General features: G+C 36.6%; 1 protein-coding gene and 1 non-coding gene across 2 annotated transcripts; both read left to right on the forward strand.

Moving 5' to 3' along the window:
* Positions 1-1,233: 1,233 nt before the first annotated feature.
* LOC137400929 (serine/threonine-protein kinase Nek9-like) lies at positions 1,234-24,400 on the forward strand. Its single transcript, XM_068087269.1, has 18 exons — positions 1,234-1,359; positions 1,742-1,919; positions 2,454-2,683; positions 3,875-3,924; positions 4,601-4,682; positions 9,628-9,797; positions 16,530-16,635; positions 17,937-18,074; positions 18,685-18,823; positions 18,977-19,165; positions 19,564-19,772; positions 20,067-20,175; positions 20,984-21,145; positions 21,264-21,416; positions 21,779-21,841; positions 22,208-22,305; positions 23,066-23,170; positions 23,956-24,400. The coding sequence occupies exons 1-18, from the start codon at positions 1,234-1,236 to the stop codon at positions 24,244-24,246; spliced, it is 2,598 nt and encodes an 865-aa protein (XP_067943370.1). The 3' UTR covers positions 24,247-24,400.
* Trnae-uuc (transfer RNA glutamic acid (anticodon UUC)) lies at positions 12,977-13,048 on the forward strand. Its single transcript has one exon. It is a non-coding gene; the product is annotated as a tRNA-Glu (tRNA).
* Positions 24,401-26,057: the final 1,657 nt, after the last annotated feature.

The raw sequence follows: 26,057 nt of genomic DNA on the forward strand, positions 1-26,057 counted from the left end.
TTGAGAGTTGAAAAGAGAAACTACATAAAGGCTACATCATTGGTTTTCAATGACGAGAATCCATCTGAAGTAAGGATGAATAACATCTTAGAACTGTTCTCAACTTTTTAAACTTCTCAAGGTAGTCTATCGAACATGAGAGTTGGGGCCATAAACAGTGTTCCATTGTAGAGTTATCAGGAAAAAAGATCCTCAGTGATGTCAAACTGACTGCTTTTCCATTTTTGCTAAAAAGATCCCATATTCAATGTACTTTTTTAACGAAGCCACAATTTGCTACCCACATAACAATACAATTTTAATAAGTAGATCATATACTAGGATGGGAGCAATGTGTAGAATTGTCATGTTAAAAGGAAAGAATAATCTTGGCGACAAGGGTTATTACAAAGTAAGTAAAACATGTGGAGAAAGCTAGATTACATAAATAATCTAAAAAAGAAGGCTATAACATTTTAACATCAATTAGTTATCCACCTTTCAATAGTAGGCACATACTATACATATTTCATGTAAAGGGATGTCATGGAAACCATGTTGTACTTCTTGTTGTAGGTTTCATAAAACTTGGTCTTCAAGCCCAATGAAACTGAAATAAACACGAGAAATTAAAAATATCAATTAAAAATAACTTCAGGGAATTATGATCGTACAATTTATGGAGAAATACGCAAAGTTTTAGGATTAGGCAAATATCTGTCATTAGCTAATGGCTGGTCTATATTATTGTGCCAGTTTGTAAATAGTTTGGCTGTTAGGGACGCACAAATAGCCTATGTAGACATTCTATTACATTTCTCAATGTCACTTTGATGTTCAGCAGTGAAGCCCTTGAACTACATGGCAAAATTTCGACACTGTAAAACACCTCTTGAGTGATTTATGCAAACACCACAAAAAATTGTGATTAGCTTTCTCAAGCGACCTGTTTAAAGCCTACCAATCATTCACCACCAAGAAACAGTCAACGGTTATCACATTCTGTGTGGTCATAACAGATCATATATATACAAAAATATCTAGCACATTTTAAACATCATTCATTGCATTATAACTAAATTTTGACAAGTATATTACAAATATGATGTATTTTCATCAAGTTACCCTGTAACAGCTTGGATTTATCCATTATATTGCATTCATAATAAGGTACATAGGCTAGCGCAATGTCTCATGCCTGTAAATGATTAATAAGGGCAAACTTATCTTGCGACGCATTTTTCAGGAGGCAGAATGTCGTCTGAACCAAAATCATTGCTGAGCAAAGGAGACGAATCTCCTACAGAAGTGACTTATATTCCTATCAGAGTGCTTGGTAAAGGGGCGTTTGGTGAAGCCACACTCTATCGGCGAGTCGAGGTTACTAAGTCTTTTTATCTGTCGTTATAACTTTTGTGGATTCCTTCATTTCAGTTATGAAGATGTTTCTAACACAAATAAATAATCTTTTCTTTTCACTCTGTTATTTTTTACCAAGTCAAAGAATAGTCAAAGAATTTTTATAATAGAATTAGTTGATACATAATTATATAGCCTTTTATTCTGTTGCCAGGGTTTTTTTTTACATTTTATTCGAGTTATCGTGTTAAAGATGTGATTGCGTCAAAAAAGTCGATCAAATGAAATTAAGACCAATAATAGGCTAAAACATCAGCTACAATTTGATGTCATTTTTGTCTTTGTAGACTAACCCTGTCTAAAGATATAATTTTAATAGTAATTTTAATAACAATTTTTGCAGGACAATTCTCTGGTTGTGTGGAAGGAGGTAAATCTGTCCCGTTTATCAGACAAGGAGACAAGTGACTCCGCTAATGAGGTGGACATACTCTCCCTATTAGACCACCCAAATATCATCACCTACTATAACCACTTCGTAGACAGCTCCACTCTACTCATTGAGATGGAATACGCCAATGGTAGGTCTGTCTTCTGTTTTATTTAGTGTTATGCTTGATTTTGAAAAGGTTTATTCATGTAAACAAAAGGATTCAGGTTTAAGATTGTAGAGAGGAGGCCAGAGTGTGCGCATTAAATGGCTGAGGTAGGAGTATAAGAGGCACTGCAGGTAAAAAGAAAGACCCTTTCTTTGAGCCACACTCTGTGGGTAGCTGAAATGAATTTCAGCAATCCTTGTTCCTAAGTTCCTATACATGTACATAAAGGTTGATGATTTTATTACTCAAATAACTGCATGATTAAAAGCCCTTACAAAACAAAACTTTTTGAAGGGGCCTACAATATTACCACTTAGTGTCTATCATTAAAAGCTACACACATGTCGTGTTTGTTAATGCCATGTTCCATTTAGTACCGATCAGATTATTTGGTATTCATATTAACCTTCCTTTAAACAAGCATATTTTTCATTGTTTTATATATGGCTATTAACTGGTACTTGTATATGATAAAATTTAACTAGCAAGTGTCCGCTCTATCTCCTTTTTATTCAGATGGAAATCTCTACCAGAAGATTAGTCGGTTTAACGAGAGATTGGAGGAGGAAATGGTCATCTGGTACTTTTATCAGTTGATTTCTGCTGTCGCTTTCATCCATGATCTTGGCATTATTCACCGTGACATCAAGTCTCTCAATATCTTTCTTACCAAAGGTGGTTTGTGCAAGGTTGGCGACTTTGGCATCTCTAAGGTCATGACCTCTAAGACACAGATGGCGGAGTCGGTGAGTTGTCTTCACTTGTGAAATTAGTGCGATATCAGTTCAAATATAAATTGATAAACCGCAGTAAAGATATATATGGGTCAGGATCACAAAAACCATGGTTAAGTCGGGGTTGTAAGATTTGGCGTTATCTACATTAGCAGAAGGAGAAAATTCTCACAGTTATTTGCAAAAAAAAAGTTGATTCTAGCTTAGTTACAGCAGATTTTATGGTCAATAAACTAAATGCACGTTTACCATTAGTGCGAAAACATAGTTCTGAGAAAACTGGTGTTAAAGTTTGAGAAACGAAAACCAATGCACAATCTTGTTTACATTTCAAAACGTCATAGCAACCAATATCAAGAAGTATAGCAACCATATCAAAACCATCTTCAGGCATCAAATTTCTTCAGAAATGCGAAGAAAGTTAACATGAACTGTAAATAATGGTGAATAATAAAATGGATAAGGTGGTGATGTTGGGTTAGATCACATTAAAAATGGTGATTTTCATAAACAGACTATTGTAATTGTGATGTTTTTAATTTAATGAAATGTGGCTAGTTCTAAGAGAACAGAAGCTTTGAAACACTTACAAACATGATACGTGATTTAAGACTTAAAATACTGCTGTGAATGTTTAATATTTAGTACATAAGTGTTTATACATGTAGTACATATTGTAAGCACATAAGTGTGTGCTTACAATGCATCAACACTTCTTATTACATCACATACAATTGTGTATATACAGTACACCAGCACTCCTTATAACACGACATATTGTGTATATACACAGTACATCACTACTACATTCTACATGACATATAGTTGTGTATACAGTATATAAACTCTCTTAATAACATATTATATAAGTGTATATACAGTACATCAACACTACTTATTACATGGCATATTATTGTATATATATTGTGCACTGACACTTCTAACAACGTGACATATATTTGTGTATATACAGTACATCAAAACCCCTTGTAACATGACATATAATTGTGTATATACAGTATAGTGACATCCTGTATTACTTGATATATTTGTATTTCTGCATCCATAGTATGGTACCTTTCTTATTGCAAGTATAAGTTTGTGTACATACAGTATCTGAGCACAAAATATTGTATATATGTATTTGTGTACTTACAGTGTGTGGGCACATTATATTATATGTATATATTTGTGTACTTACAGTATGTGGGCACACCATACTATATGTCACCAGAGCTGATCAAAGGGGAAGCGTAAGTGTTTGTTATGGTACATTCAGTTAAATATATTATCATGTAGCCCTACTATACTCGGATTATATACAACTCGGTCATACTGAATATTCAGGTCAACTTGTTCATTGATATATAAATGCAGTGATCAGTTGCCTACGATTTCATTGGTTGTTTCATCTAAAGGTTGGCTATATGTGTCATGCGATTTAGACATGTACTTTAGTTTCTCTTCTTTTTGTTCAGAAGGGTGAAAAGTATGATTCAATTTTACTTGGTATTTATCACCCTATTGGATGCTGTTGTTGTGAAAAATACTTCTGCATTTCCGTGATTTACTGCAAATTTGTGTAAAAGTCTCACGGCTTCTAATATAACACTGTTGACTTGAAAGCTATGGAGTTTTGCTTAACAAGAACAAGTAATATTGTTGGTAGTATATATAAAGTGTTCTTATAAATTTATTACATCAATCTTTGTGAAGAAAACAATATCAGCACCAAAAATACATAAATACATTATAACGGTAACTATGAAATTCACATAAATACTATAGGCATTAGGTTAGGGTCCTACCTGTGAACATGGGGACCCGCCCTCTCTGTTATCGATGAAATGTTTACAAACTTTGCTATTTTAGTTCCTATGGTCTCTAGTAACTATCTAGTTGCATATTGTAATATTTCTATTGCTGCAGGTATAACTTTAAGTCAGACATCTGGGCATGCGGATGCATTCTCTATGAACTCTGTACTCGCCAACGAGTCTTCGAAGCAACGGTAAGTTGTTTCCTGTCTTAGTTTATCTCCGTTTCTTGTTTTTCTGCGCTGTTGTATAAAATTCGGAGGTGCTAAAGTGGAGACTTTATTTAATAAAATGATCGCCTTGTTTCACACCTAAAATGTTTTATATGAGAGCCTCATCACCTTCACTCAACCCTAGACACATACCTATATTAGGCAAACATGGATTGTTACCACATCATAGCATTGTCAACGACACCCAATGAGATAGAGAAGGAAAGACCCTGGAGATGAAACGGGAAGACCCTAAAGACAAAAAGGAAAGACCTTAAAGACAAGAAGGAAAGACCCTGCAGACAAAGAAGCAAGACCCTGGAAGCAAAGACCCTGGAGATAAGAAGGAAAGACACTGGAGATGAGAAGCAAAGACCTTGGAGCTAAAAAAGAAAGACTCTGAAGACAAAGAGGAAAGACCCTGAAGATAAACAGAAAAGACCTTGGAGCTAACCAAGAAAGACCCTGGAGATAAGAAGCAAAGACCTTGGAGCTAAGCAAGAAATACCCTGGAGATAAAAAGCCAAGACCCTGGTTACACTATCAATGAGATTCTAACAACTAACTTGTTCATCTCCCAAAACTTTCTTCTACATGTTGGATTGTCTGTCTAGATGTCCAACTGTTATGGCCAGTTTGAGAAGGCAGTGTGATTCTTGCCCGCTTCTTTTTTCTATTCTACCACCAGATTATTTTCGACACCCTACAATCATATTTAGAATTCTAAAAAACTGGCGTGTAACGATTTCTAATATACCAGGAGGTAGCTCAGACATGCTTCAACTTTAGGCAGTGACACTACTTTACTATAACAAGAGCCATGTCTGTCTGTATGTCTAAAACCATGGTTGGAGGTTGGGAGAAAAATTACATCGCATGGGATTCAAAATTTTTGATGATAATGTTGCAGGTGTCCAACCAAAGTAGTACCGTACTTTTTGGACTATTAGCTGCTACTTTTTTCTGATGATTTGAGCCATGTGGCTTATATAAGGGTGCGGCTATTCTGTGGCTTTTTTTTCACCGCTAGGGCGCATTAACCGGAATCTCCGGTTAGCACGCCTTTAGCGGTGAGAAAAAAAACAAAACAATGCCTAAAGATACTGTTCCGTTAGGCATTAGGTTAAAAAGCGTCGGTTAATACGAAACAGTGCCATGAGGCATTGTTCCGTTTTAAACAGCCAAGTTGCTGCCGTGTTAAAACGCACCATCCTGAGTTCTGCGGCTTATACAAAGGTGCGGCTTATGTATTGTTTTATTATCGTTTTTTTGGAAAATAAAGCAGATGCGGCTCATATAGGGGTGCGGTTTATAGTCCGAAAAGTACGATACTTATGGTTAAGAGGCTCAATGCTCACACACATCATTCAGTAGGTTGTTTTGCGCTTTTGTGTAAAATCATTACATATTATTATATGTAGAATGGTTCGGGTCAAGGTGCTTGATAGGAAATGTGTAGGAATGCAGTTAAAGGCAACCAGCTTTCGCCACTATCAGAAAATGTTTCGTCATTCAACCCTCCTTATTACTAGGTTAAGTTTTAAGTACTAAACCGCAGAATATGGCTACTAGTACGCTGCTGGCAGTCCCGTGCGCCATGAGAGATCATCATGTGTAATAACTATGTGCACAATTATTATGCAGTGCAGCAAGGTGATCAAAGGGTGCAGTTGGTAGTGCAATGGTTGGTAATCCAAATGTCTGGGTTCATTTCCCGTGCAGCACAATCTTTTTTCCTGGCACTCTTAGATGGTTTCGGACAGACGGACACAGCTCTTACTATAGTAAAGATTGTAATGCTATCTGCCCTGGCATGGCGCATCTAAAATTGATGAATTGTTCATCAAATGCAATAGAATCACTTGTTCACCCTCTGGAGCAATGTAAATATTTTGGTGTTGTGTGGCAGCGTTTTATTTGATTGGTCTTTCTGCAGTAGTCTCATTCATGAATTCAGCTGACAACTAATTCTACTTCTATTTTATACAAGTCTGACTTAGACCTTGCCGTGGTACATTCTGCCTGGTTTAGTCACTAGACCATAGCAGTGGAATTGCTGGCACTTGAACATTGTTCTTGGTTCTCATGAAAGCGTGTAGCAGTGTTCCTATTTCATTGTTCATTCACAACCCTAGGGTGTGACTCTGTCCTGTTCTCAAACATCTTCTCTTCATATCAAAGGTCTCAAACATTGCAAAAGTGTGCTGTTAGTCTGGTCTCCTTGAACTTTGCCAATTATTTTGGCAGAATTTAAGTTCAACTGTTTCCACGAAGACGGAGTTTAGAAGAGTTTAGAAGTTGGTGGTTTAACAGGCAGAGTGGGGCAACTCCTTCCATAAGATTTTTGGTAAAGTTCTGTCTGACAGGATGGGTTTGACTCCTTCCATGAACTGTTCAACATATTTACTTGTAACAGAATGGTGCAACTCCTTTAGTTCTTTAACCGAGTTCCCTGTAACAGGATGGTGCAACTCTTATCATTAATCTTGGGGGTCCTACCACACAAAGTTGTCGTCAGAATAGTCACTTTTAAAATCACTGTCGTCGCTTTTAAAATCACTGTCGTCACTTTTAAAATCACTCACCTTTTTCAAGTTGGTAACCAAAACAACCTCTTTTTTCACATTCGTTATTTTAATACAAATATCCATTCTGGTGGCACTGGATTGCATTAAAAACCTGGAACTTGCTCAGTTTGAACTTCTGCTAACCAAAAGCATGGCTCAACCAGCGACCTTCACAAACTTATTAGTGATGTTTGGGAGCGTTGCTGATTACTCCGCAAAGAGTGACATCCGTCTTAGGTTTTTAGGGCTACATTTCTTGTACTGAAAATAGACCGAGATTGTCTTTAATAATCACTGTCAGTCACAGACTTGGAAACGGATTTGCTGTCAATGTCGTGGCATTACATTGCTGTTTACTTTAATTATTTGGCAGTCTATAAATGCTGGGCCAGATGCTTCAAACCAAAACTAGTTGAGTTTCAGTTGAAAGTGTTGATTTATGGACAAATGATAAGTTAGTAAAGGTGCGGCTACACGTAACAAATTTTTCGTTGGTTCTAACCGAAATCACGAAATGATTGAAACACACAGAATTATTCTGCGCTGCTAGAATCGTGCTAGCGAGCACGATTCCAGCAGCTTTTGCAATTAGTATAGTCCAGAAGACGTATAATTACACACAATAAAAGTATAAGTGCAATTCAACATAGTACACATGATGCAACTGCTTAGATTCAGAGGCGGATCTACTGTGGTGCATAAGGTGCAAATGCACCACCATAAATATTGCAAAAAATTAAAAAAATATATTTAAAGTCCATCAAGAATTGAGTAAATTACAATTTATTTCACTGAGAACTTGCTTTGGGAGGAAATGAACAAAAAGGCCTAGTAGAGCTCGTTACAACGAACCAGTTTTAATAACATTGACCTGAATTTGTTTAGCTTATAAACTAATGAGAGTGGTCCCAATAAACATCCCCAATTGAGCCACAACTTTTTTCGAAAGAAGTACTACAACAATTTTAAAAGCAAAATGTCTCAAAAGAAAGGTCAAGAACGAACTTTGGATCATTTCTTTCGACGACAAAACAACAATTCAAAAAAGTATGCCCTATTATGTCTGTTTCATAAAAGCATCGTTATGTAGCTAATACTACGAAACATTTTTTATGTTAGTTTGCAGAGATGATGGCTTATTTCTGCAAAGCCAAACCAAATGGCTGTTGAGGTTTTGTGATTGATTTTGTCTTGATTTTATTTTATTGCACAAATGTTTGTTAACTTTCTGTTTACATGTAATTTTGATATACATAGTATAAGGAACATTATAAAACACCAATTTAATTAATCATATCTAATGTCAATTTTTACCTCTAAACTTGTTGTTTGCTGCAAATAAATAATTACACTTTTTTGGGCTCAAACACACCTCTCCTTCATTCTAAGATGCCTAAATTTCAAAAAGTTCCGCTAGCGCGGGGCCAGGTGAGGGGGTCATCCAGCGCACCCCTCCCACTCTAGATATATTACACAAATTTTGCACCACACACTTTTTTTTCTAGATCCGCTCCTGAGATTGCGTTATTGTATGTATTTATTGTTTGGACACTATAGCTACAAATTATTTATTTTTTAATTATATTTCCTTTTTAACAGCAAAAGTTTTGTGGTAAAAAATGTTGCCATCTTTAGCGCAATCAAGTCGGTTGCATCGTATTTACCATGGTGAATTTTTTTAATATATTTTTTTGCGTTTCGCATTATGTTCTCGGACTACATATATCTTAAAATTTGCTAGTCGTGCTAACTAACCAACAATAGCGCGACTTAAACCGTTACATCGTGTGTTCTATGTTGAATTGCTTTCGTACTTTTATTGTGTGTCGCGATACATGTCTTGGACTATACTAATTGCTAAAGCTGCTAGAATCGTGCTCGCTAATAATTTGTTTAATCTGTTGAAAGCGTTTCGTCGACTAACTCGGTGGGCATGCACAGCTAAAATAATTCTGTGAATTTCGACCGATTAATTCTGCATTTTTCGTGATTTCGGCCAGAACTCTGAACTAACGAAAAATTCATTACGTGTAGCTGTACCTTTAGTAATCCTACTTACACAATCATCGTCACCTACATTGATAAATGGTCGTCTCGTCTGTCACTTTTTAAATATCCCTGTCGTCGGGTCGTCAGAATCGTCACAAAACATGGGAGGACCCCCAATCTTCAACAGAATTATCTATGACAAGGTAGTGCAACTTCTTCCATTGATCTTTAACAAAATTATCTTTGGCAAGGTGGTGCAACTCCTTCCATTGATCTTTAACAGAATTATCTGGGGCAAGGTAGCACAACTCCTTTCATGAGATGTTCAAATAGATATATGCTCCCTAAACTAAACCGTTGCTACATTTTAGAACGCACTGAGACTGGCAGCAGTTATAGTGCAAGCAGAGTTTTCTCCTATTGATGGCAGCTATTCAGATAGTCTAAGGAGCATGCTGACTCACATCTTGAATAAGGACCCAGCGCAGAGGCCGTCGGCATCCCAACTGTTTGAGTACGACTGCATGCAACAACGAGCAGCGTGAGTTGAACTATTAATTATTACAGAGACTATAGTTTGGCTGACAAAAAAGGCTCTCATAGTTAGGGTTAGTCTGTGGTAGGACTAAAGTATGCGTGATCTGTTCGTTCCTGAGCATATAAACAAGAACTTCTCCAAATAATTGCATATAGCATTAAAGAAATTATGCTATGAAAAACTACATAAAATTTTTAATGTAACGACTAGAATTGTATGTAAAAATAAATAAATTACCGGTAGTTAACATTTTGCAAAAATAGACTTTTATTTTTACCTTACCTCAACGACACAGGAATGGAAGTTCAGACTCAGCAATCTGTACTTTTGGTAGAAGAATAAGTGATGGGAATACACTGCATGATTTACTTTAAGTTACCGTGGATGTTAAATTAACTTAATTTTTATGGGTTTTTATTATTTTTAACTCTGATCTTTAATTTTTACCAGAGTTTCTATTTTTTTTACAAAACTAATATTTTGAGAATTTTTGGACATTACATAAAATTACTTCATATGGAAAGACAAGTATTTACATCGTGTTGAAAGGCTCTTATACAAAAATGATTATCAGTTAAGGTTCGTCTGTACCTCATATGCCTGAATATGTAGGGGAGTGAAATAGTAATATGCAGTTGTCTCCACATACGTATTACAAGTTGGTATTAGGCCTGGCTTGCTGCTCATGAGTGGAGGTCAAAAGAGGTTTGACAGTTTTTATAATCTTTGAAAATGGAGCAGCTACTTTTTCATTGTATTCAAACTAATAACTAATTCTGGATTTGTTCCCTCTTTGCTTTTTATTCACCTGATGATACGTTGGAGTGCTGCCAACTGCACATGTTTGCTGTTGCCTGTGCAATATTTTATATAAACCTTGAAAGGTTAGCAATGGCAAACTCAGGCAGCTTTCATGTTTCTAGGGGAACTAACTCTGTCTCATTCCACAATTTTAGCGGTTTAACCTGAAACGCGTTTTTTTTATTAAACGTTACCAAGCCTAATCGAGCCTAAGGTTGCAAAACTCCAAGCTGTTTACAATAATAACATAGCATAGTTTGTAGTACTAACTCATAACTCTCTAGTAATGCACTCCTTGGAAGAGAAAAACTCATCTTTAGTTTTATTAGAAGTTTATGGTCATAGGCACGGTATTATGGACAAACTGTATATAGCAATCAGCGAGGTTACTGCCACACAGACATCCACTGACTTATGCAAGTTTTATTCCCTGAGTAAACAGCTTCAAGTCTAATAACCCTCGTTACTCCAGTCCATTGCCCAGATAGTTATGTTTTTGTTGTCATTTTAGTATTACACATATATATATATATTGTTATGTTGTTATATATATACACATTACTGTATATTGTTTTTCTGTTAAAATGTCATGAGGCTCTTCTGCGATTCCTGAAAGTTTGGGCCTTGCATTAAAATCTTGGCAAAGTTTTCCATCATTCGCTTATATTCATAGTTTTAAGAATTTGATAGTCTCAGAGTCTATTTAAATCAGAAAATGATCATGGGCAGACAACTTTATTTTAACGTAGTAAAAAGTAAAAGCATTTTAAAGTGGTAACGCAATTCAAGAACAAACATCAAGTCTTATCGTTTTATTTATGTATCCGATTATCTACCTACGAACTAAAAATGTTGATTCTTTTATTGATGCATTATTATTGTATCTTTTTTCTGTTACTCGAGGCTTTTGAAAAATGTTGTCTAAGATAGCCTAATTTTTGTCATGAAAGCACATCTTATCACAAATACGATTATGGGTGGGTTGTCATTCTACCTCATTGTTTGTAGACTCATTGCTAAAGAATTTAAGTCTACGGGTGTGCTGCTGTCTATCAATATGAGTAATAGTATATAGTATCATTACTAGTACCCTGTTAGACCACTGTGCTGTGAGAGATCGTCAGGTGTAATAACAGTAACTCAAAAGTCAGCAGAGTTTAATGCTAATTGAACTTGTTTTGTTTTATTAAACCTGATTAAATCTTTAAAAAATCACCATTAAATTTCTCATTTTTAGCTACCCTAAAATATTAAAAAGTTTAATTTTTTCAATTTTTTGATGTGCGAGCTCATTTGAAGGACTGTGCACTCAGCAACTCACACGCCTAATATAGTTGTCAGCATTTTAGTATCTCACCATACTGATGAGTAAGTAGATGATTGACTGTTGATCCATTACTAGCGACCAACATTCAAACTCAACAGTACAACTGTTAACAATATTAAGACTCTGCTTCTACATCAGCTGCCTCTATTAATACTAGTACACTGGCAGTCAGTTGTGCTGTGAGAGATCATTGGGTATACGAATAAAGCACAGGGAATAAGTAGCCGTACAATAGCAAGCGTGCCCTCAGGCTACGATGACCCTGTTATATGATTTCTTCGCCCCGCGATGTAGTACACAATGATTTTTCCCCCTTTCCATACAAAGTATTTTTTGCTATACGATACGAACACAAATTTCTCTTGAAGTGCAAATTTGGCAGTCGGTGTGCCGATTACGTCGGAGTAACAAATATGCTGATATGCTATTCGCCAAATCCCTCTAACAACGAGTGAAAGAGATACGATGCTCAATCTCGCTCAGTTCGGCATTATTTGTTATTATTTATTGCGATGAATATTTTTATATTATTATAAAAATTGTATTATATTAATATATTATTTATTGCAATAAATTATTATTCATTTAGCGATGAAAAAGTTGAAGCTCAGTAAATTAAAAATAGATAGTAAAACTTAGTTTTTAATTATGGGTTTAGTAAGCTATATTCATTCAAGTTAATTTCAACGTTTATGTTATACGTCTGTTTTGAAATTAAGAACTTCCTACGATAAGTACTGCACATAGTACCTTGTAACATTACATTTTATTGTAGATCATAACCACTAGATATATTAAAGTTACTGTAGGTAATTATAGTTACTAAGGTTAACATATTATTTTGTTACTAGTTTTTAATATGTACAGTATGTATATAAAATTTTGATGATTTTTACCAGGGAGTGTTTGCATTAGATAGATATTTACTATGGGTTTCTATACCACTCTATACAAAATTTTCACCTTACGAGGCCTGGAACAAATATAAATCGTATGGTGGGATTACACTGTACCATAAAACAAAATATTCAACATAGTCTAATTGTGCAGGTATTCCCATATGGTCTAGTGGTTAGGATTCCTGGTTTTCACCCAGGCGGCCCGGGTTCAATTCCCGGTGTGGGAACATGTTTTTGAGCATTGGTATAATGGTCAGCCTTTTAAATACACCCATAACAATGCTACAAATATTGCAAAGATGAAAATTGGAGTGAGAATTGATGAAAAAAATGTAGTTATTATGGTTTCCAGTTCTTCACAAGAGCGGCTGTCTCATTTAAAAAAAGTCATTTATTTTGGTAAAATAAGCTTTGAATAAGAATTGCCATCAGAAGACATCCATTACTTAGTACCGATTCTTGATGATGAGGTGCAGAGCAAGTCATCCTAGACATTTTTTCTTGGCAGAGGTATAATTTTGCAATAAAGTTTCCTTGTTCCATTTTTAATGTGAACAACTACTTCATTCAAGTTCAATCTATCATACATATTGGTCAACCTAGCAGTTTTTTAAGCGTAAATAGCTTAAAATGAGGGTCCATTATATTTTGAAATTCTGAAATGCCGTCGATTGATGCAGATGCTAGAGTGCCGGTCTGCCATGCTAAATATTACTAGTTTATGTCATATTTTATTTCAACTTCTAACCCTGGCTTCAGACAGACTTGACTATTATTATAGTAAAGATTGTTAAACTGTTGAATCTGTCATTATATCTAGTGAAAACCTAAACACAAGAGCAGTCATCAACATAATATGTTGATGACCTATATTATAGGTCAGTGTCTCCCAATATTGGCTCACCAGTGGTTGCGTAATCTATTCACAGTAGTTCAGAGGAGGTCAAGGCACAGCTCCTATTTATATAATACATGATAATGTTCCTTGATTTACCCTAACCATCTTATTGACTGACCAGTTGATATTGATGGCTATATGATGTACTCCGTAGTCCGTTCAATATGTCACAATGAGATGGCTTAATATATTTTAACGATATAATGAATTATTAGGTTTAAAAAATTTGTGAAGTCTTTATTAGAACATTTTAAAATTTGTATTTCATTGATAATAACAAAATTAGATTGTACTAGATAGACGATTGTAGCCGGTATGTAAAATCGCTCATAGTATGTGCAGAGGAGACAATCACTTGTTTAGTGACACCTTCAGTTTGGTATATACATGGGAGATAATTGCTGTTTGGCATGAGGAAGCATTCACTTGTTTGGTATGTACAAAGGAACAGCTGCTAGTGTTTTATTTGTGTGGAGAAACAACGGTACACGTTTCGTATGCAGGGGGACAATCACTCGTGTTAGGTATGTGAAGGGGAGACAATATGTTACTTTTGGCATATATGGGGTAGGCAACTGCTAGTGTTTGGTACATGTTAAAAGACATCCACTGAAATTTGTTACGCATCGTGATATATGGTGGTAGGGCTAGATATTAGTAGGGCTAGATAGAAGGGCTAGATAGTAGTACGGCTAGATAGTAGTAGGACTAGATAGTAATAGGGCTAGATAGTAGTAGGACTAGATAGTAATAGGGCTAGATAGTAGTAGGGCTAGATAGTAGTAGGGCTAGATAGTAGTAGGGCTAGATAGTAGTAGGACTAGATAGTAATAGGGCTAGATAGTAGTAGGACTAGATAGTAATAGGGCTAGATAGTAGTAGGACTAGATAGTAATAGGGCTAGATAGTAGTAGGACTAGATAGTAATAGGGCTAGATAGTAGTAGGGCTAGATAGTAGTAGGACTAGATAGTAATAGGGCTAGATAGTAATAGGGCTAGATAGTAGTAGGGCTAGATAGTGGCCCTCGGTACACTCTGTGCTTGGACTGAGTGTATAGCCTACTTTATGGTGAATAGATATAACCTGAACAAATGCACGGTTCATCTTCCAATCAGTGAGACTTCAGCGAATGCGCATAGAAACTTGATGACTCACTTCTACAAAATTTAAGAACTACAGTAAACTGGCTAGTCATGTATTATATATTATATAGCACATCTGTAATAGATGTGCTATATAATATATTATATTATATAGCACATTTATAATAGATGTGCGTATGGAGCAAAGCTCTACCATAGACATGTGAAAAGCTTATGACTCAAAATTAATTTTTTTGTTTTGTGCATGACCTTTGCAAAATTTTTAACATTTTTCTCTCAATATTTTTTGCTACCTGGTAGTAGGCACAGAGCATAAGGGCGGGTGACGTTTAGACGAAATCAGCAGAAATTGTGGAAACGCATAGAATTTTTTCAAACCAACAGACAGACACAATGACAAACGGAGATTTATCAATAATGATAGATACCTAACTGCGATGAATATTACTAAAAAGCACTACTATAATTATCATCTTATGAGCATGAGTCTAATCGACCTGCAAACATGCTATCCTGTGGCACCACTCAGTCTCAGCATAATAAAACAGCACTTGCTTTATTTAAGGTCAAGGACCTGATTATGCAAGCGGCAGCACTCACCAGTTGAATGATGTCACAATGCTTGAATATTGAGGCAGCTTTATAAATGGCTATTCGCTGGTCACATTATACTCTGCTAACAACAGCTAGCGAGCTTTATTTGTTCAGTATTATGAGACTGGTTGACTTAAAAGGCTGCTGTTCTATTTAGAGGAGCAGCTAGTGTAGCGAGGAACTACTAGTCAGGTAGCCTGTGCTTCTTAAGGACGGCTTCTGGACAGACTAGCTAGGAGTCTATGTTGTTAAAGTTTTTCAAATTTTAGTTAAAGTTACCGTCATCTAGTCATTGTTAGCAGAAAATGGAATAGGGGGATGAGTGGTAAAATTGTGTGCTGTGACAAGCACAATCCTAGGTTGTGTGGAGAGTTTCTGTTGTATTGAGAGTAATTGGTAGGTTGCAGTGTATTGGACAAAGGCCAGCAAAAGACAGGAGTCATAGAGAGTCTACGACAGTGAATAGGTAAAGAGGGTACGTGCCATTGGTTAGTTTGAGTATGTGGACTCGGAGAGCAATAGTGTATGTGGGTGGGCTCATAGTGATGGGCTGTGCCTAAGTGGGTAGACGCAGAGAAATGGGCAGTGCTTAAGTGGGTAGACTTGGAGGAATTGTAGGTTCTTAAGTAGGTGAACATAGAGAGGAGTAGACGGTACTTACGTGGGTCGACTTAGAGAGGAGTAGGCGATGATAAATGGTTGGCTTAAAAAGGAGTAGGCGGTGCTTAAGTGGTTTGACTTGAAAGAGTTACTGGTTTTTGAGCAGGCGGACTTACAGAATTAGGCAGAGTTTGAGCAATTGGAATGAGGTAAATGATGAAATTGGAATAGCTAAAAATTAACCAACTTCCCTATTAGTTACATATAAAATAACTTATTTGTTTGTCAAAAAACTGCTAAACTATAAGATATGTGGAATTTTCTCTCTTAGGCATTTTGCTTGAAAATCGTAGTGGTAAAATCTTTATTTTTTGCTGCTGTTGTTAAAGTTCTATAACACTTCATGAAGCTGTTTTGAATCCATTTTTATGAAAACACCGAAAGACCGCATTTCTTCCCACAAACTATTTGTACCAGATTTAGTCCTGACATAACTTTTGGTAACTTGCAGGAAAATCACAGAACAAGTTTGGAAACTGAATGCATCCAATAGACAGACCCGGCTTTCTTCCATGGCCGTAGAGTCACAGCCGATTGTATTGGCGCAGTCGACAGAGGTAAGCATCAAGTTTGTGAGAGTTTGTTGCTCTTTCGGGAATTTTTGGCTCATAATATGTTGAACGCTTTGGGACAAGCGCCTTTGCTTTATTCGATGAGATGAGGCTTGCTATTTTCTATGAGCTTTCTTGTTTCACGCTCTTCTAACTTGTTAATTTGTTTTCTTTTGTCTAGTTAGGAACAGCCACATCTTTTACTTTATTCTTCAAAGACTGTTCATCGGTCTCTAAGAAAATACATTGTTTCTAAATTTAGGTAAATAGTATTTTCCACAATATAAAGACAATAATATGAAAAGTAAATAATTTGTGATAATGTATTTTCAATAAAACATTAATTCAACTTGACTAGCTTTTGCATGATTGTCTTTCTATTGTGATTTCCTACATTGCCTGTAATCATTCGCAATAGGCACTATCTTTCCTTGCTTCAAAGATCTCTTTTGTTGGAGTTATTATTCCTTACAAAACCTTATTTCTATGCAAGGAATTTTTATACAGTTAAAGATGAGTTTAGATAATTTGCGACTGACAAGTCAGAACCAATGTAGGAACACAAACTAATGAAGTGCGGTTTTCACTATTGTTAACCAAATTTATTACTATTGAATTACAATGTTTTTTCCTATTTTATATTTACAACTCCTACTATTTTCATGTCTACACTTACTTTTTTTTTAGCTTATTTATATTAGAATGTTTAACAGAAATTCACTTCTTTGATTTCTATTTTAACTTCAACTTTGAATTAGTCTTTATTATGGCTGCTGCCCGAAGTCATAACTATTGCAATAAGAAATGTTGTGTAGGAATGTTATTTTCATCTCTTGTCAGCTCTTTGAGTCATTAAGTTTGTTTGTCTGCTTATATGATGACAAGGAGAAACAAAGCAGCCTGAATTTAGACCTCCAATGTAGAAATCGCCGCATGCAGTCTTAACATACAGACTGAATATTACTCATGTCAGTCGAAATCTTCAATCTTTAATAATTGTATTGGTTAAAAGTTCCTTAACAGCATGCAATCTCTGTAAAGAATAGCTTGTATGAAAAAGCTTCTTTTCTTATAACAAGGAAGGGCCAATTTTTGAATGATGCAAACACCATGAATATGAAGGCGTACTCTTGAGCTCATAAAATTAATGTTGCCAAAAAGTTTGTTTAGGCCAAAATTGAGGGGAGGTAATATCAGAATTTTGCAATCGGTGACATTATTTACTAGCCATAATATGTTCAAGCCTATTTCTCTTTCATGGCTGTGGTTTGCACCTATTCTTAACCATCACGATTCATGCTCTCTAGGTGTATGTTTGGGGTGGTGGAAAGGTCACCCCCAGAAAGCTTGAGGAATTTAAAGATGCCAAGTCGGCAGCTCAAATTTCCTGCAGCAAGAACCACTATGCAGTCATCACTGTAGAGAAAGAGCTGTACACATGGACGGTAATAACCTGCCTGTCTCTTGGCAGCTTTTATTTTTGTGTCAGTCTCTTCCTGCTGCTTCTCAACAGACTCTGTGGTGTCCCATTTTATATTTGTGTGGTTTAACTCTCTACTGACCGCTTTTTTATTAGCATGCCTTTTCAGGAAGTTCCAAATTCGCTCTTAAGTTTGAACAATACAATTAAGAAAGTGGCGATATGGTTATACTTGTTAAAAAACTCAACATTTCTGATTGGGACATGATTCGCTGTTCAGCTATTTATATGTCTATGGCTAACCAAACTATCCACATGTCTAATGTTCCACCATCCACATGTCAAACCATCCACATGTCAAACCATCCACATGTCAAACCATCCACATGTCAAACCATCCACATGTTTATATGTCTATGCTAAGCTTGTGATATAACACTGCCCAAGAAAAAGCACTAAGACTAGGTTGTATTAAAGGTACTGTAATTCCACAATGCATGTGATAACTGCATGGTGTAAATCAGTTGTCTTTAAAATTGCAATTATCCAATTATGAAGCTTTCCCAAGCTGACCATTTCGTTCTCATCTAAATAGAAACACTGCTAGGATTAATAAGGTGTGTTGTATACAACAGAATGCTTATGGAACAATGGCCGGCCAGCTTGGGCATGGAGACACAGCTGCCTACAGGAACCCAAAGAAAGTCGAAGTATTTGATGGAATTCCCTTGAAACAAGTTGCATGTGGAGAGGAATTTACTGTTTGTCTGGCAGGTTAGTATTCTGAGAAGTAGGTTTAGGAGTGCCTGTAGTCATGGCAGGCCTCATGTCTGGACTCCAATATTCTCCCTCCTTGCTTTCTCAAACCTTGGGAATCGCTGGTCATTTGACAATATCATATTTTATAGTTGACATATTCTTTGACAGATGATGGCAGTCTTTACTCTTTTGGTGGAGACTATTATGGTTGTTTGGCACAGGAGAGTGAGCAGGTAGTCACACCTGCTCCTATTACTCACTTTGAGTATACTATTAGTCAGGTGTCAGCAGGTGACTGCCATGTTGTGGCACTGACGTCTTGTGGCAAGCTGTTTACTTGGGGTTGTGGCGAGTTTGGTAAGTAGGCTTTTGTCAATTTTGTTTGCTCTTATCATGTTAATAATGTTGACAACTATGTTAACAATTAGTGTTATATGTTAACATCTTATAACATAAAAGGATTTATGGGACACCGAATATTAAACGCAGAATAACCTTTTCTCATCATCCGTTTTAGTTTATGTTAAAGCAATGAGTTCATGTCATAGTTGCATTCAATTTTTATAGATGTTAGCTATATAGCTTACAACTATATAGCTATAGCTATATAGTTGTTTTATAGCCGCTGTAGAGCAGATTTTGACACAACACTAAGCAACCCTTTACAACATCTTTTTTAACATGTACTGACATCCCACCTACATATCTCATGCACTCTCGTCTCTCTCAATAGTGTGTGGTGGAACATATTGCAGGACGCTTAGGGAATGGCTGCGAAGATGACGCAACAGAGCCACTACAGATCTCTCTACCCATCAAACAGGATATTAAGTCAGTATTAGCTGGCTCCGACTGCACCTTTCTTATAACAGCGAGTGGTAAGGTGCTCGCGTGCGGCAACAACGAGCACAATAAACTCGGACTAAACAATGAAGTTAGGGGGATAGTCAAACGCAAGGCCAAGGTTTGTGGTCCAACTCTTTTAAACTTACTTGTAAGTTAAATTATATTTTAATTAAACTTTCATTTCAAACTTCAGTCTTTAGAAAGTTTGTTAATATACTACTAACAAGGGGCTGGGAGTTATAAATATGCAACCAGCTGATTATCTGTTTTTGTTTTCTCAATTCAATAATTATTGTATTTTAATTTAAATGCAGCTGTGGTTTTGGGTTACATGTCAGCAGCATTAGACCAGTTTTGATTGACATGATAGCTACACGGCTGTAGTTGAATCAATAACTGACATGTTTTGCAGGTGTGTTATGACACTCCATGCCAATACACATTGGTTACAGTCAAGCCCCTTAGAAACAACAGCATTGTTCAAATCAGTTCTGGGCCCAGCCATACCGCCGCTGTCACAAGTAAGTTTTTTTTGTAAAAATTGTTCCACCTTTCATCTTTAAATATGGCTGGCGTGAATAATGATTTTAGGTTGTCATTGTAATATGGATCTGTGGGATTCCTCTGATTTAGGACCTGCTTTAAGGTATCTGTGAAACGCCTTTTGTAGATCAGTGAAAGGTTTCATGTTAAAAAACTTTTTTGTGAAATGTTGTATGTGAGCATGCGGTAAGCCACATGCAAGCATGAGGATGAACTTCATGTGGACATAGGAATAACCTTCTGTGAACATGTTAAATTTCATATGTGAACATGTTAATGACTTTCAGTGATTTCATATGGTCCCATGTGGACCCAGAAGGTTTCATGTGAACAAACAGAAGAATTCATGTGAAAAGTAGAAGGCCTTTGTGAACAGATGGAAAGCCTTATTAAAGCATGGGGAGAGCCTTATGTGAATACATGGAAGGGTTCGAGTGAACGTGTGAACGGGCTTATGGAAACTTGTGTAAGGTTTTGTGTGAACAGGCTAAAGGGTTCATGTTGAAAGTTCATGCGGATGTGTCAAAAATTTCATGGGACTTGTTGAAGGTTTCACATGAAGTCTTTGCATGAACATTTTGAAAATCTTGCATGATATTGTGAAAAGGCCTGTACAAAATAGGGAAGGCTTCATACGTATATGCAGAAAGCCTCGAGTACGATTAAATGCTGCTGAGATAAGATTTATGTAACAGATGTGCAAAGCTTCCTCTCTTTCATAAGGACCTTCTGATGGATAATGCTATTGCGATTAAGCAACTCTTTAACCTGTGTGGACCTTTTCAGACTACGGCCAACTACTCACATTTGGTTGCAACAAATATGGACAGCTTGGTTTGGGAGACTTTAAAGATCATCCAGGTATCAACCTGGTTAGTGGAGTCCTGGCAGGTAGAAAGGTGACACGAGTCTCGTGTGGTGATAACTTCACAGTCATTGCGACCAATGGTAAATCTCTTTTTGACCTGTTACTAGATATTATTTATGTTTGTAGGATAAATATGTTTCACGGTTTAGTGGGAGTTATCGACTCTTTGTATTCGTTGACTTTCTACTCTTTTAACAGATAATCAAGTGTTTGCTTGCGGCAGCTGTCAGGATGGCAGACTCGGCATCGCGGTTTGCACGCAGAATGTAGCGCTACCGAGACCCATCTTTGGTTCACTGCATGCTGTCTCTAGCATATGCAGCTCCTACTGGGGAACTATTCTCGTGGCAGGTACGTGCCATTATGTCTATGTGGAGGTAACCACATATCGATTGGTTTTAGCTTCCAGTTTCATGTTGGTCGTTCTCTGGTAAAAAATTGTCTTATCATCTGACTATCTGTATCTGTATCTACTATGATTGGAAATGTACTGCTGGATTTGTAAGTCTATGGTATTAAATGTCTAATGGATGGGGTTTCATGTACACGTAGGTGTATAACCTATTTATCCTTGTAGTTTCATGCCAACAAGTGTCCATAGTAACCTAAACATTAGGTCATTAACATTTCTCATTTACTAACATTAGTCATAAAGTTAAGTTTTTTTAGACAAGTCTGTGGGAGTTGTTCCCTTTTCACCCTTTCTCTTCTAGATAAACTTTTAGGACAAAAGACAATATCAAAGACATCTAGCAATAAATCACTGATCCAACGGGGTATGTATTTCTCTATATATTTCTCTATGTATTTCTCCATGTATTCCACTATTTTTTCTGATTGTATGCTGAAGGTTTATTGAGCAATTTTTGAACACAACGGAGCGACACTATTATCTGCCTCCATGTTGAATGGAATGCGTACAAGAAGATATGGTCAGTAATACTAGGAGTTTTGAGCTCTTCCACATTATTTAATTTAGAGGTTGGATGGTTCTTATGACTGGATATAGCCCCTGCTTTAGTACACAGAAGCTACAGTTCATGGTTACATTTATGCATTATTATGGTTGCCATGTTCTCACGAATGTTTGCTTTACAATGACCCTAGCAGCATGGTTAGACATAAATTCTGGCATATTGCAGGTGTCGAAGAAATAGCAAATGACGATGATCAAGATTGTGTACCAGGAATCAATGATACCTCCCTTATGATGAGCTCAACCCCAGCATGGGTTAAAGAGGTGAGAAAGCAGATACTGTGATTGCATGTGGAATCTGTTCATTTTAGTTTGGGCTTCCTTGAGCATGTCTGCAACATGGCTTCCTAATTATTCCATTATCATTATAGTATGCTAGAAATTGCCTGACCGGTCATTGGCTTTTTAGTAGTTCTCTGTTATCATTTTATTATATTATCTTTTTGTATTCTGGGCAAAACATGCACAAGATTTTCAATTTTTGGGCATAATCATTCGGTTTAAGTGCTGATGCATTCATCGGGTACAGTGTACCGTATTATGTATTGCTGTTTGTGTCAGCATTCTCTCTGGGCAGCACTTTGTTTCGAGGGTTGCCAAGTGTAAGGAACTTTTAGAACTGCCATAGATATGGTATTATATTGATGATCATCACTAGTCGGTATTCCATAGTTGACATGTGAGTGCAACTCCAGATAACCTTGTCTTCTGCAAACTTCTACCATAACCTATGTTGGTTCCTCTTGTCGTTTCGTCCTTGCCTTTATACTTTAGTTTTCTGTGCTCCTCCGCTAGTTGTCTCCACAGCAACCCTCGCCTCGACTTGAGTTAGAGTTGTTTTTTATGGACCAGACCGAATTGTGAGATTTTATTGGAAAAACAACACGGTGAACTGTATAATTTCTGACAGTTCTACAATGGCTTGCTTTTGGTATGCTGCATTGCTAATACTTGTATGAACAGTAATAAAATCATATCTGTAAATACGACAATGACAGATAGCCTTTGCTTTGTACTATTGCAGGAATTTAGAGAGGCTGACAATGTTGCTAATATGCCTGTCTTCTCACCGCTGAAGTTAAACTTAAATGAGGACACGAATGCTGTACCACCCCTCGCTCTTCAAGAGGTAGGGTGCTACTAGGAATAGTTAAGAATATAGTCACTACTCCGCTGTAGCCAGAAGTACTAAAGCTGCAGACAGTAGTACAGTTGTAGGAATATTAGTAGTTTGCCCATAACTTTTCTTATTGCCTCAGTATAGTCGTTCTCACCACGTTGCTTGACTTGAAAAACTGGTTTCTGTCTCTATAGAACTCAGCTGCTCTCCTAGATTTCTAACCAAAACTCTCTACTAATTCTGAGAGACCCTTGTTATTGACCCTTGACCCTGTTCCTTATCTTTAAAGATAAACTTGAACTAGGTTTTGGTAAATTTTTTTAGAAACCATCAGTATTTTTCTATCATTTGCAATTGTTTTTTTATGTTTGAGGTGATCTGACTGCCAGGATGTTTCGAGATTAAAATTGACAAAACTTGGTTGCGGCTAGACGTTTAGCAGAAAATACGAGCGAAATGTCACTCGTTGCTATCATTGATATACATGTAGTTGATATCAGCTATTGCGTGCAAGGTGCAGCATACGCGTCACTATTCTGTCAGTCTCTTCGCAGCTACAGACGTCATAATCACACTTTTAATTGATCTGAGTGTTTTAACCGCAATCAAGTTTTGTCGATTTTAATCTTGAAACATCGTGGCAGTCAGATCACCTCAAACATTAAAAACAATCGCAATTGATAGAAAAATACCGATACTTTTTAATAAAATATATTAAATTTTATGTAAGTTCGTCTTTGAGCCTCTTTTTGTTTGTTTTAGCTTAAGTTTAAATTTTGATATACACATTATAGGAGGCGTGTACGATGCCCGGAGAGGAAGAGTTCAACAACAACGATCCCATAGACACCCAAACGACTGTGCACAGGCTTACTGGTAAAATAGCTGACATGGAGAGCAGCTGCATGGAACTCACAAGCAAACTTGCGGCTTTGCAAAATGTAAATTTGACTCTAGAGGCAACGAATGCAACGCTCAGGTCTGATGTCAGTAAAAAAAATAAAACAATTTCTTTACTAGTCGCTCGTCTGCAGAAAGTGGACTCCGAATTTGATAGCTGGAGTTCCTCTCAGCAACTTGTTTGAGTGTTGCTGAGAGTTGTTATTGTCGTTAGGCTGATTCTTACATCTGTGTACAGGTACGCAGAAGATACGCCTCTGAAACAAAAAGTTCACTGAATGTTTACCGAGCATGGTCAATTGGTGATGTCAGCATGTAAATATTCCATTGGGCCAGAGAGCCTACTTGCTGCCTTACACGTAGTAGTTCGGCGACTGAAGCTATAATCACAATCATGGGAAACTAGTGGTCGTCTGAAATTCTCTGGCAGCTGATCTATCGGCTCGGTCTATGGTCTGTAAATCACGCAATCATGACTAGGCACTTGGTGTCATGCTTTTAGGAACTAATTTGCATGTATGCTAGTATTTGGTTGACAGATTTTACCTATATCTGTTGGAGATAAGATAACTCTATTTTTTAAAAATATTGTAATGTCTGATATATTCAAACAGATTTGCTTCTTTTACATGTGTCACTTAGTCAACTAAATGTGCCGATGCCAGATAATCGACTAAATGAGTTGATACTGCATAGTCGACTATATGTGCCGATGCCACATAATCGACTAAATGAGTTGATACTGCATAGTCAACTATATGTGCCGATGCCACATAGTCGACTATTTAGCCCAATTCTTTTTACAAATATCGTTTGTCACTAACCTAATGGCAAGTGTATGCTTTATTTACTATACATCCATATTTGTTTATCTTGCCTCAGATAAGTTAGCAGATTGTTATATCGTCACCTCTCAACTAGTAGAATAGTTGCTGTTTTTACAGAATTTCCATCAGGTTACACTCTGCTCTTTTACACTGTAGCCTGTGCTGTCCATATAACGAAGATCTCTCATATCTAGTCCAGCTGTGATTCATGTCAAACTTTGATCAAAGATATTTTACTTAAATTATCATTTTGTTTTTGTTTTATATTCGTTCATAGTTCTGTGATATTTTCTTATTTATCATTCTATTTTTATTAAAAATATTATTTTTGCACATAGTAATTTGGCATGATTGCATTTGTTCTACCCTCATTCAACTTTTATTCTGCCTGAAATTGTGACATGCAGTTTGATATGGTATTCTTCTGATATGGTACACGACGAATTATCATTAATATCATACATATAATAGATCAGGCAAGACCAACTTTGAACAGCCTTGTGATGTTAATGAATATGTTGAAACGGTTTGTTGGAGTTGCTGCGTCCTGGCATATTCATTTTTGGTATGGAAGGCCAGGCTGAGGCTAAAATAATAGGAGGGGGGTATAAATACATGTATCAGTACTTTTTACCGAAATGTAATGATGCAGCTCAGCTAATGAAGAAGCATTTAAACTGCTGAGAGGCATAAACCTTGAGTTTTAAATAGGTTCATAAAGCAGCATACCTACTATGTTCTGTGGATAAAGATTTATTATTAAAAACAAGTTGCCGTAACCAGCCTATCTAAAGCACTAAACTTTGCTGTACACTGTTAATGGCTTGAAAAGCTATTCTCACATTTGTTCTTCCTGATTTATGCGTTTACTTCGAGAGACTTTAGAGTCCCAAACAGACCTGCCAACCCTGGAGTGGGGAAAGGAGTGAGAGTCTATTTTGGGGGCAATGAAAACGCAATTATTTGATGTGGGGTAAATTTTCATGGCTATAAAAACGCAACAGCGAAAGCTAATATAACTCCATATGAAAAAACAATGATATACAGTCAAGGATATACAGCCCCATCAAGGATATACAGCCCCTGTGGGGACTGTATATCATTGATGGAAACCACATGTCGGCGGAAGTTATTGATAGATGAGAATGCCACAAATATGTTTATACATA

This window comes from Watersipora subatra, chromosome 7 (assembly GCF_963576615.1).
Source record: "Watersipora subatra chromosome 7, tzWatSuba1.1, whole genome shotgun sequence".
NCBI lineage: Eukaryota > Metazoa > Bryozoa > Gymnolaemata > Cheilostomatida > Watersiporidae > Watersipora > Watersipora subatra.

Bases quoted from the DNA above. Each gene is read 5' to 3' on its own strand.
- LOC137400929 (XM_068087269.1), top strand. From the start codon at position 1,234: ATGTCGTCTGAACCAAAATCATTGCTGAGCAAAGGAGACGAATCTCCT. The intron at 1,920-2,453 runs GTAGGTCTGTCT...CTTTTTATTCAG, and splicing joins TGAGATGGAATACGCCAATG to ATGGAAATCTCTACCAGAAG. The intron at 19,166-19,563 runs GTAAGTAGGCTT...AACATATTGCAG, and splicing joins TTGGGGTTGTGGCGAGTTTG to GACGCTTAGGGAATGGCTGC.